This window comes from Oryzias latipes, chromosome 6 (assembly GCF_002234675.1).
Source record: "Oryzias latipes chromosome 6, ASM223467v1".
Classification (NCBI taxonomy): domain Eukaryota; kingdom Metazoa; phylum Chordata; class Actinopteri; order Beloniformes; family Adrianichthyidae; genus Oryzias; species Oryzias latipes.
The window spans coordinates 6,931,376-6,944,681 of record NC_019864.2 but is presented as its reverse complement, the minus strand read 5'-3'; the positions used below and the strand labels follow the sequence as shown (position 1 = coordinate 6,944,681).

General features: G+C 43.2%; 1 protein-coding gene across 7 annotated transcripts in view; it reads right to left on the bottom strand.

Annotated features, from left to right (window-relative positions):
* LOC101173385 (kinesin-like protein KIF21A) overlaps positions 1 to 13,306 on the bottom strand; it is a 74,345-nt gene that overhangs the window by 46,717 nt on the left and 14,322 nt on the right. For all 7 annotated transcript variants that reach the window (XM_020703784.2, XM_020703786.2, XM_020703787.2 and 4 more), the window contains exon 2: positions 548 to 770. In XM_020703784.2, the coding sequence (XP_020559443.1) occupies positions 548 to 770 (223 nt within the window). The remainder of the gene's footprint in view (positions 1 to 547; positions 771 to 13,306) is intronic.

Sequence of the window (13,306 nt, the reverse complement as noted above, 5' to 3'; positions counted from 1 at the left end):
GATCATAATTACAAGACCACTGGGAACACTTCAAAAATAGATCAAAGGATGATGAATAGAAGCATTATAGAAGCATTTTTTTTTTAAAAAGAACAATTTTGTAATCAGGCAGGAAATTTAATTAATAAAATCTTTACTCTTATGTTGTTTTCTCAGGTTTTCACTGGATTGTTCCGTTTTGTTTTTTTATTTGTGTAAAAATTGTTACTAAGGTTGCTGAACCTTCCAAACACAGATGAGCATTAATGCACCAGAAAGTCATCATATTTAAGCAGGAAGGCAGTGGATATAAAGACGATAGGCCCCACAGGAACCTGCAAGGTCAAAACACCTGCGGTTTTTGTGAGCCAACATTTAAGTAAAAAAGCTTTTTTATTTTTTTTTTTCAAATACTTGCTATTATACTTGTACTTGTACAGCTAGGTGGCACATCTATTTCCCCCCCTTTCTCAAAACCACACACGCAGAAGGAGACAATGCCCTCAGATCCGCCCAGCTATGAAACACTGTCAACAACACTGCTGTGATGGTGAACACAAACACTTGCCTGTCCGTATGCAAACACAGTGGCATTGTAGCCCTCGAAACAGCCCTCGATTAGCTTCTCTGTGCAGGTGGAGTAGATGGCGTCTTGCTGGGAGTCCATGTCAAACACAAAGTCGTATGTGAAGGCCTTGTCTTTCCCCAGGATCACCTGAGGCTCTCCGGGCATCACATATGTACATATGTGGCATCCCTCAATCTTCTCTCTGGCCAGCTGAGGACGGATTCTGCAGGAAAGGATGCAAAATTAAGTTCAAAAAGTATTTCTTTATTGAAATCATTGTGAATCAAGAGCAGAAGAAAAAATGCGGTTTGAAACAGAGCATATTTGTTACATAGAAAACACATTGGGCGCGCCACAAGCTCCCTGCTCTGCTCCATTCTGATGCAGACAAATAGATTCAAGAACATCTTTGCTTTCCTTGTCTGAACTGGAATCTGTATCAGAATTGCATGATTGGATAGCACCAATATTGCACTGAGGGCTTAGGGCATCTAAAAGCTCAGTTATGGGTGACTGGAAGGGTGGTTGGGCTTTCTCTGCGCTCAGAAGGGAATTTCTAATGAATTACTGCTGCTCTGCAGAAACTGTGTCCTAGACAATTTCACAGGTTTTTAAAAGACGGTTTTGAAAATACCTGTAGTTTAAAAGATTATTGGAGAAGGTCTTTAAAAGGTAATGGGGGAAGGGGTGGTAGCTGAACTGGTCACCTTTACGATAACACAGTACCTGTCCGTGGGCCACTTGGTACCGGGCCGCAGACAGAAAAGAAAATGCATACGCTAACATCAGTTATTTAAGTTTTGTTTATTTAGAGGATTCTGATTTAATGTTCTACTTTTTCAATTACCTATACGAAGCCCATCGAGACAACTGTTGTGAATTTGGGCTATACAAATAAAATTGAACTGAATTGAATTGTTCACCACATCTGTCTGTCTTGACACGTCACGTTACTTTCAGCAGCTGCTCAGATCGCTAAGTTAGTAGCCCAAAGCTAAAACGCTAATGGAAAACAAGCAAAAATATGTTCTTGGAAAGTTTCTTTGGGGAAAAAAGAACCAGTGGGGAAAACGAATATAGGTCTTCGACCTGAAATAAAAATAAAGCTGCTTTTTACAGACAAAACCAGGAGTTTTCCTCGACATTCAGATTTATTGAGACAGTTGTTCACACACACCGGCGGTCGCTCCACTCTGCCTGATCCACGGATGATAAAGATGCAGTTAGCTGGATTCATGTTTATATTATATTTAGAAAATACCAGTTTTACGACGGTTGCATAATTTTATTTTGCTTTATTTAACCATCACACCTTAAAAGTCTGACGCAGCTGGAATTAGCATCTGGTTACTAGCATCCACTTTGAAGTCTTCATCTTTATCTTCACACATCAAAGTCTAAGTTTAAACCAGCGCAAATGTTTGACAGAAAATGAAAATTCAATCAAATAAAGTTGCCGACCTGCGGAAGATGAGGAATCATGTAAAAGGGAGATTAAGGGGGTTTTATAGCACAGAAAATGTTCCTGTTTTGAAAATTATCACACAATGAGTCGGGATTTATGTAAAAGAAAAAATATGCAAAATGTTCTTGTTCTGAAAGATGATCCAAGACCGGGTTGAGTGTTATAATGGCGATCTATTGGGGGGTACGACTGTAAAGTTGCTTTTATTGAATTTTTACAAATCAAAAACAACTTCTACAAATCAACAATTTTCCTTCACCAAATCCTTGACACCTGCAAAAAAAAAAAAAAATCTACCAATGTTTTTAGATTTTTTTTTAAACCAAATTTCTTGTAGTAGCATTTTAACGTGAAAAATATTTTTCAGAAACCAGAAGCTTAAAATTATTAAAAGAAACTTTGCCCCCGCTCAGACCAGTCCGTGAAAATATTGTCCAACATTAAACCGGTCCATGGCCTGAAATAGTTGGAGACCATTGCTCTGTCTACACAATCTGCATTGACCAGCAAAACTATTTTTCTGTGCAGGAGGCTAATGTTACTGTCCCCCCCTTGACTACAGGGAGACAAAGTAACACAACAAAATCACAATGTACAGTAGGTATTTCATGTACTACATTTGTTATGTAGCTTTGGCCGTCCATTGTGCTCTTCCATAAAACCTACCAGCTGGGTTAGTTTGCACATGTTGTGTTTGTCCTTGATAATGACAATCTGACTCACTGCATGACAGTAATGCAACGTTGGTCATTTCAAAACTACAATCAGTTACTTATGTGGATAAGAAGAGAGGACAACGACAGGAATCAAAAGCCCATCAAATAAGCAGCAAATGTTTTCTTATAATGATACCATGAAAATATTATAAAACTATGTAAAAAAAAATCACTAAACATCTAAGCAATTACAATCAGGATTTTGGGAAACCCATCCACAGGGGTAGACACCTGGTGACTGTGCGTTAGGATTCATGCCAGTCAGAAAAACCAGTCACCCAGGACATAGAGACATGCTTTCTTATGAATCATTTAAAAGAAACTCAACTCTTAGCATGACAAAGCAGGCCTAAGATTAATTATCATGCCTGTTTTCTTCGATAAATCACAAGCTGTCAGCTTGCTTCAGCATCAAAGTGCAGGAACAAAGAAATGCTTAATTCAGTGCAACTGATCTGCAGAAGAATTCACTGGAAGAGGCACCGCTGTGAAGTGTCTAGCAGCAGGACACTGTGTTACAGATTTGTTTTTTTTAATTTGGAAAAGCAAAATAAAGATCATGGATTTGATTGGTCAAAGGTTACATTAAAGTTGGAGATGGGTAGGGGCTCCTCTACTTTAAATGACAAGTAGAACAGATAACATTTGCACATTCTTGCACATTTTTGCCAGCATTGTTGTAACTAGTTTTTGAATTATTATAATACCACCTTATTTGTTTGTTTGTACATTTACTTGTTTTTATTTTTTATTCCATTTTCTTTTTATGATTACAAGCTGCTATGGTAACGCACACATTTTCCACATCCTTCTTGGGTTCATCTCATAAACAAGTCTGAAAGAAAGGCACCTGACAGTGAGTTTTCACGTTTCTACCAAGTTGGGATAAGGGCCTCATTGTAGCCCCGAGTTCAGAAGAAAACAATACTGAGTGGACTACAGAGCGACCATTGTGTTCTGGACCCCAGTGTTGACACCAACGCCACGGCTGGAGGATTCAACGGCTAGGGAGAGGCAAGAGGAGGTTATGTCCTGGGTGGAGGTTATGACATGTCCTTGCATAACTGAAAAACTCCAAAAGAAGCAGACAGTATACAGTATGCAATACAAAACAAAAAAAAGCTGCTAAATTTTGACCACTGGATCATTTTGGAAAAGTTTCCTGTAAAACAGATCTACATTAATTGGCTGCTGCATAGTGGCATAGTGGTCATTGCTCTTGCCTCACAGCGAGAACGCCCTGGTTCAACTCCGGTCTGTGTTGAGTTTTCATGTTCGCCTCTTGTATGTGTGGCTCTGTTTTTCTCCCACAGTCCAAAAACATGCTTCATATAGGTTAATTGGAGACTCTATAGATTGTCCCTGTATATGTGTGTGTGGTTGGTATGCCCATGCAACAGACTGGTGACCTGTTCAGGCGAAACCCCGTCTTCACCCAACAGTAGCTGGGTTGGCTACAGCTACTGTTTGGTACATATCAAATTCCTCAACAAGTCTAAGGTGATGTCCGAATTCCCACTCTAACCCCTAACTACTAAAAAACTATATAGTGCGGCACTATGTACCTGAATTTGAAAAGCAATTCGCACAGCATGCTCACTACTTTTTTTTTCTTTTTCTGAATAGCGGATACAACGTTATCGATGTCACGAAGTTAAGATCTTTTTATTTTATTTTTTTTAACTTGTCCTGTCCAACAGCTGGGCAGACATGAGAGCTGAAGGCCTCGTGTTGGACATATTTTACTTTAACAACAGGGGTTATGAATCTTCTGACCAGAGGTATGTCTGAATAAACCCCTTTTGTAATCGAGGCCAAACTTTCTTCATTTAAATCATATTTGAAAATCTTTTGCGTTGGACCGGACGTAAAAGGAAAGAAAGGAAGAAGAGAGGAGAGAGGGATGTTGGGGGGGGGGGGTCAGGAGGGTGATCATGGGGGGGGGGGGGGGGGTAAAACCATGAAGCAGCAAAAAGCAACAAGTTTCTGGATGTTTATCAGTACGGTAAGGTTCAGATGTAAAACAAATCTCAAAGGGTGGGGCCTGTCCACACACACACTCAAATGTTATCAACACACGTGCTAGTTGCAAAAATGTCGACATGTCAACATGTACACAAAACAGATAGTGTTCACACACACATACTTATGCCAACTAGTGTGAAATATTTCATTCAATCAATCACGCAAACTATTAGTGCTAAGGTGAGCTAACACCTGTGCTTAAGTGAGTGTTTATGTTCTTCTAAAATGGATGGTGGAATGTGAAAAGAAGGAGGGAGAGTGCCCAGCCACCCCCATTAAAAGAACCCCGCCGCAGCAGCCGGGCGATCACATCCGCCACCCACGCCAGGGCCAGCAGGACCGCCGCGAGGCCCCCAGAGCCAGAGAGCAGGGAGGCATGGGGGGAAAAGAGAGTGCTGCCCCCGCCCAACCAGGAGAGCAGCCCCCCCGCTGCGCTAGGAGGGCCCAACGCCGTGACCCACCCGAGAAGGGTGTCCACAGCCCCAGACAAGCACCTCATCACCACCCAGGAGTTCTGGACATCCCCCTGCCCCAACCCCAGGTACGAGCCAAGACCCCGCAAAGGAGACCCGCTCTGTGCTCCAGGCAGCCACCCACCCGGCCCACGGTTGGTCCAGAAAGGAGCAAGGCAGGGGCCAGCCGCCCCCGCCCAGGAGGGGGGCACCCCGGGGAGAAGGGGGGCCCACGAGGGTTGTTGTAAACATGGGATGGGGTAGGGGACAGATGGTCCAAGGTCCTTGCGAAATGTGTGTGTGTGTGTGTGTTTGTGAGGGTGTGTGTGTGCATGTGTGTGTGTTTATGTTGGAATGTATATTTTGAGGGGTGAAGGGTGTGTGTACTAAGGGGGTGCAGTTAGAATTGGCGGGTAGGGCACTGAGGGGACATCTCCTGATTACTCACAGTGGTGTGACTGGGAAATTTCTTGGGCACTTGATTTTGGAATTGTAGATTTGGACAGCAATACAAAATGGCGAACACACTATATAGCGCACTATGTAGTGAGTAGGGAAGGAATTCGGACACAACCTAAGTGTACAGTCAGGACCCTAAATATTTGGACAGAGACACATTCTTTCTAATTTAGTTTCTGTACATTACCACAGTGAATTTGAAATAAAACAACTAAGATGCCATTGAAGTGCAGACTTTCAGCTTTTATTCCATGGGTTGAACAAAAAGATTGCATAAAAATGGGAGAAACTAAAGCATTATTTAAACACAATCCCTTCATTTCATGGGCTCGTAAGTAATTGGATAAATGAAAGAACTGAAAACAAAATTGTCATTACTAATATTTGGTTGAAAACCTTTTGTTGGCAATGACAGCCTGAAGTCTTGAACTCATGGACATCACCAGATGCTGGGTTTTCTCCTTCTGAATGCTCTGCCAGGCCTTTACTGCAGCAGCTTTCAGTTGCTGTTTGTTTGTGGGCCTTTCTATCTGAAGTTTAGTCTCCAACAAGTGAAATGCATGCTCAATTGGGTCAAGATCAGGTGACTGACTTGGCCATTCAAGAATATTTCACTTCTTTGCTTTAATAAACTCCTGAGTTGCTTTGGGTGTATGTTTTGGGTCGTTGCCCATCTGTATTATGAAACACCGCCCAATCAGTTAGGCTGGATTCACCTGGATCTGCGCAGACAGTATGTCTCTGAACACCTCAGAATTCATTGGGCTGCTTCTGTCCTGTGTCACGTCATCAATAAACACTAGTGTCCCAGTGCCACTAGCAGCCATGCAGCCCAGACCATTACATTGCCTCCACAGTGTTTTACTGATGATGTAGTGTGCTTTGGATCATGAGCTTCTCCACGCCTTCTCCATACTTTTCTCTTGCCATCATTCTGGTAGAGGTTGATTTTGGTTTCATCTGTCCAAAGAATGTTTTTCCAAAACTGTGCTGGCTTTTTTAGATGCTTTTTAGCTAAGTCCAATCTAGCCTTCCTATTCTTGAGGTTTATGAGTGGCTTGCATCTTGCAGTGTACCCTCTGTATCTACTTTCATGCAGTCTTTTTATGGTAGACGTGGATCTCATAAAAGCTGAAAGTCTGCACTTCAATGGCATCTGAGTTGTTTTATTTAAAATTCACTGTGGTAATGCACAGAAATAAAATTAGAAAGAATGTGTCTGTCCACATATTTATGGTACTGACTGTATATCTATCTATATAGATATAAACCCCTTTACCTATACCATAAACCAGATTTAAAAATGACAGTCTAGTTTTTAGGGAAAACATGCTAAAAACCCACAACATTTTTAAAAATATTACTATTGTAAAATTTTTCTTCGTAATAGTTAACCAGGACACACAGCTAAAGAATAAAAGGAAGTGCACAGAAACTGCAGTGATATTCTCAGAGGTCACTGCAGACAATGAGCAGACAGACCACAGCTTTACTGACTCGTGTCAGAAGTAATGCTCCTCAGGAGGAATTGACTTGCTGCCAGGCTCCAAACGTAAATTTCAATGCTTCTTTTTACAAATTAGACTGACAAGTCTGAGAGGAGGACAAGAAAAACCGGAGTGAGCAGGAGACATAAGAGGTGACAAGACCAAACACATTTGGCAGGCCAGTGCTTACAGTTAAATATAGGTAAGGTGGTTTATTTCACAAGCAAGTAATCATCCATTTTATTCTGTTTGCTACATAAATACACTGACCAAAAATATAAACGCAACACTTCTGTTATTGCTCCCATTTTTTATGGTATGAACTCAAAGATGTGAAACATTTTCCACATACACAAAATAACCAGTTCTCTGAAATATTGTTCACAAATGTGTCTAAATCTGTGATAGTGAGCAGTTCTCCTTTGCCAAGACAATCCAACACACCTCGCAGGTGTGCCATATCAAGATGCTGATTAGACAGCATGATTATTGCACAGGTGTGCCTTAGACTGGCCACAAGAAAAGGCCACTCTAAAATCTTAAGTTTTGTTTTATTGAGGGGTCAGGGGACTCAGTCAGTATCTGGTGTGACCACCATTTGCCTCATGAAGTGCGTCACATCTCCTTCGCATAGAGTTGATCAGGTTGTCTATTGTGTCCTTCGGAATGTTGGTCCACTCTTCTTCAATGGCTGTGCGAAGTTGCTAGATATTTGATTTGATTTGAAATGGTTTATTTCAAGCAAATTAAGTAGAAATAATACACAACAGCAATATAAACATCAGTTATACATTCATACAGTAACTAATCAAACTTAGGATAATTAGACATATTAATAAATATTGCTTGAAAGGGAGTGGGAGGAAGCGAATTTATATAATCCCACCCAGATTATACTGTAACCATTTTATTACATGATTTATCAATATCCCGTTCCCAGTTTTTAATCACACAGAATTAAAAATCATAAGATATCGATAAAGCACATGACAAAGATGAATTACTTAAGTATTACGTCAAAAATAACTATTTTAGAAATCAACATGGCAAATGCAGATCAGTCATATGAAATATATGCAGCTTATGTTACTTATAAAAGCCATTCATATGAATAAAACATAATACTATATTATTAAAGCAGACAACACTGCTTCAGGAATTTTCATAGCAGAAATTGCATCAAGTATCAACAGTTAAAAACATGTGCAAAATTATGCTACATTAGGAAAGATTTTTGAATCAATTTATCAAGTTTTGGAGAAAGTGTAGTAATATCATTAAAAGTCAATCAATTTAACAATTTTCAATAAGTGATTAATCATTAATCATTTTTTTATTTATTTATTTTTTTACTTTTTTTTATAATAAAGAAATGCTGTAGGGCAGGGGTCGGGAACCTAGGGCTCGCGAGCCATATATGGCTCTTTTGATGGTCACATGTGGCTCGCAGACAAATCTTTAATTATACTTTTTTTTTTTCATTAGACCAGTCCTTCTCGGGCGCGATGCGATGCCAGAGGCGCACAGTAGTAGCGGTGCTTGGAGAGAAAAATCTGCGCCAGCGCTATCAGTTACTATTATCTATTATTTCACAGAGTTTGTACCAGCCGGAAACCTGTGAATTGCCGTGCCTAAAACTGCGCGCTCCCGTCTCTGAGAAAGAGCGCGGAGTTGCGGGGACGGGATGTGTGAGGAAGAAACCAGAGGGGGTGGGGGGGGTTGTGGGGACAGGCAGCAGGTGAATCGCGCAGGGATTGTAAAAACGTAAAACCCGCTTCCCGTCACTCACTGCAGTGTGTGAGTGTGTGTTTGGCTCCCCGTCTGCATGTGATCAGTCTGTCTCACATCTACAGAACATTCAGACCTACGATGACGTTTAAAGTCTCAACGCCTGCATGAAGCAGAAACTCACCACGGATCAACCAGACTAGACCATCAGCAAAACTACCACGAGAAATACTCATCATTTATTAGCAACAGCATAACAATGTTATTAAAAAAGAATCCACAGACTTATTGTACTTTAAAAATGTTGAAATTAAATCAAATGCACACATTCACTTGTATATTTAGTTTTAAACATATTGTCACGGACTGAGTTTAACTTGGCTGTTGGGCCGCGTTAAAAGTTCTGGAGTTCATTGACCGCATCAAGCAGAGATCTGATTGGCTCTCAGTTCTGTCGCTCAGCCCGTTGTTAGGTAGTTTGGACCAATGGGGTTCAGCTATGGGCCGAATAAGGGAAATGGGAGGGCTGCAGCGGGAGCAGGTGAAAATAAAGTTGGTAGAAGCGCTCTCGTGTCGACAGGAGAGATTGAGGAGTTGCTGAATTAATTTTACGGCGTTTGTTGCGGTCTGCAGTAACCAGAATAAAGAACCTTAAAAGAGGTTAAGTCTCCGTGCCTCAGTGTGGGAAAGGGACGCTACATTATTGTATGGCTACATTATTGTATGGCTCTTTCGAAATTACATTTAAAAATATGTGGCGTTTATGGCTCTCTTGGCCAAAAAGGTTCCCGACCCCTGCTGTAGGGGAAGAGTAAAAAGGGTCCATAACTGTCGATTGTCCAAGGTTGGTATTTCTTCTTTTACTGATAACAGCTGATCTCCTGGGTTCAAAACAGAGTTTATAGTTCTCTTTGATGTTATGTCTGCAGACATTAGATTCAGGTCCATATCCTTCTTCAGCTGATATCAGCTGCGGTGAAAGTTGAGGTCAAGTTGTCTGCAGGTCAGAACTCTGCTGTTATTCAGGTTACGTTAAAGTGATGAATCCACGTGTCATATCTCTTGAAATTATTTGGCCGGGAGTGTTCGTGCCCCCGGGAGTGTTCGTGTCCCTGGGGGGTGGGTTCTGGTCCTTGCTCCTGAGCGCTGGGCCCCGCCAAATTTCCAACTGTGGCCGAGCCTGGTCGGGCCATATTTACAACACCCCATGTGGGCCCTCTTTTTTCCCCGGGGTTCCCCCCTCTTGGGCGGGGGCGGCGGGCCCCTGCCTCGCTCCTCCCTGGACCAACCGTGGGCCGGGCGGATGGCTGCCTGGAGTGCGGAGCGGGTCTCCCTTGGGGGGTCCTGGCTCGTACCTGGGGTTGGGGCGGGGGGATGCCCGGAACTCCTGGGTGGTGGTGGGGTGCTCGTCTGGGGCTATGGGCGTCCTTCTCCGGTGGGGCCCTGCGTTGGGTTCTCCCGGCGCGGCGGGGGGGCTGCTCTCCTGGTTGGGCTGGGGCGGCGCTCTCTCTCCCTCCGTGCCTCCCTGCTCTCTGGCTCTGGGGGCCTTGCGGCGGTCCTGCTGGCCCTGGCCTGGGTGGCGGGCTTGGTCGCCCGGGCGGCGGTTGTTCCCTGCCGGTTCCCGTGTGGTGTTGGGGGGATTCCGGCTGCCGCTGCTGCTGCGGTGGGGGTCTTGGGGCGGGGATGGCTGGGCACTCTCCCTCCTTCTTTCCACGTTCCACCATCCATTTTAGAAGAACATAAACACTCACCTGAGCACAGGTGTTAGCTCACCTTTGCACTAACAGTTTGAATGACTGAATGACTGAAATATTTCACACTAGTTGGTTTTAAGGCATAAGTATGCGTGTGAACACTATCTGTTTTGTATACATATCGACAGGTGGACATTTTTTGCAGCTAGCAGGTGTGTTTATAACATTTGAGTGTGTGTGTGTGGACAGGCTCCGCCCTTATTGTACTACATTTGAACCTTATCATAATGATTAACAACCAGTAAACTTGTTGCTTTATGCTGCTTCATGGTCTTATCCCCCTTCCCCTCCTATTATCACCCCCTACCCCCCCTCTCTCTATCGTCCCTCTCTCTTCTTCCCCTCTTTCCTTTTCCGTCCGGTCCAACACCAAAGATTTTCAGACATGATTGAAATTAATAAAGTTTGGCCTCAATTACAAAAGGGGTTTATCCAGACATACCTTTGGTTTGTCTGAAGATTAATAACCCCTCTTGTTAAAGTAAAATCTGTCCAACACAAGAGGCCCTCAGCTCTCATCTGTCTGCCCAGCTGTTGGACAGGACAAGTTAAAAAAAAAAAAAAAAAAAAAAAAAAAAAATTATTTGGCTCTTTGGTTTATTACTCCACGTTGTTTCAGACGACCGTGATCAAACACTTTTCAAAGTCTTTCATGGTGTTCACAACCACAACCTTGGACCGGTCCTCTGGACCGAGCGGTTTGACATAAATCCTGCAGCCTTTAACCCAAGTGTTCTCAATCTGCTTACGCTTCCTGAGAAGCCGTGCATGTTTTGAGATTTCAGCATTCCTTCTGGACAGATGGTCGTTCAGATAAGCAGCCGAACCTTTCAGGTGTTTCCTTTGATTCATCAAAGCTAGCTTGTGTTTGTGATTCACAAACCTGATGAGGATCGCTGGTTTATCCGTCTCCTTTCTCCTGGGGAGCAGGTGGCAGGTCTCGATGGTATTGAGATCCAGGGAAATCCCTTTAGATGTGAGAAATGAATGTATTTGGTGATCCAGAGACACAGCACCGATCTCCGTATTGGCACTGCTAGCTACGCTAGCGCTAGCATTAGCAGTGCTAGCTCGAGGCTTGATTGGTACTCCAGTGAGAATGACATTATTCATCCTTACTTGCTGTTCCACATCGTCCAGTCTTTTCTCCAGAATCTTGACCTGGTTTTCTCGCTGCTCGTTTTGAGCCCGAAATCTTCGGAACTCTTCCATCATATCCCAAAGTGGCGTTAGCTTAGCCGACACTTGTTCCATAAAACTTTTCAGCGTTTCTTGAATAATGTCAAGAGTCTTTTTGAGATCTTCATATTCCTGGGGTTTCTTCGGGGGCATGGTCAGCTCTCTTTTTTGAAAATCAACCTTTTAAGTAATTTGAAAATAGTTGTATTCGCAGAGAGGCACGCCACGCGTCCTGCCGTGTAACCCGGAACCGGAGATATTGGCAGGAACTGGAACACGCTGTCGTATACGCTGATCCAGAGCATCCCAAACATGCTCAATGGGTGACATGTCCGGTGAGTATGCTGGCCATGCAAGAACTGGGATGTTTTCAGCTTCCAAGAATTGGGTACAGATCCTTGTAACATGGGGCCGTGCATTATCATGCTGCAACATGAGGTGATGTTGTTGGATGTACGGCACAGCAATGGGCCCCAGGATCTCGTCACAGTATCTCTGTGCATTCAAAATGCCATCAATGAAAGGCACCTGTGTTTGTCGCCCATAACAGATGCCTGCCCATACCATAACCCCACCACCACCATGGGCTACTCGATCCACAACATTGACATCAGAAAACCGCTCACCCACACGACACCACACACGCTGTCTGCCATCTGCCCTGAACAGTGTAAACTGGGATTCATCCGTGAAAAGAACACCTCTCAAACATGCCAGATGCCATCACATGTGAGCATTTGCCCACTCAAGTCGGTTACGACGACGAACTGGAGTGAGGTCGAGACCTCGATGAGGATGACGAGTATGCAGATGAGCTTCCCTGAGACGGTTTCTGACAGTTTGTGCAGAAATTCTGTGGTTATGCAAACCGATTGTTTCAGCAGCTGTCCCAGTGGCTGGTCTCAGACGATCTTAGAGGTGGACATGCTGGATGTGGAGGTCTTGGGCTGGTGTGGTTACACGTGGTCTGCGGTTGGGAGGCCGGTTGGATGTGCTGCCAAATTCTCGGAAACGCCTTTGGAGACGGCTTATGGTGGAGAAATGGACATTCAATTCTCTAGCAACAGCTCTGGTGGACATTCCTGCTATCAGCATGCCAATTGCACGCTCCCTCAAAACTTGCGACATCTGTGGCATTGTGCTGTGTGATACAACTGAAGATTTCAGAGTGGCCTTTTCTTGTGGCCAGTCAAAGGCACACCTGTGCAATAATCATGCTGTCTAATCAGCATCTTGATATGGCACACCTGCGAGGTGTGATGGATTGTCTTGGCAAAGGGGAAGTGCTCACTATCACAGATTTAGACAGATTTGTGAACAATATTTCAGAGAACTGGTTATTTTGTGTATGTGGAAAATGTTTCACATCTTTTGAGTTCATACCATAAAAAATGGGAGAAATAACAGAAGTGTTGCGTTTATATTTTTTGTCAGTGTAATAGCTGATGAGATGGGTTTGTCTTTTTTCTTTAACCCAATTGAATGAACCCTATT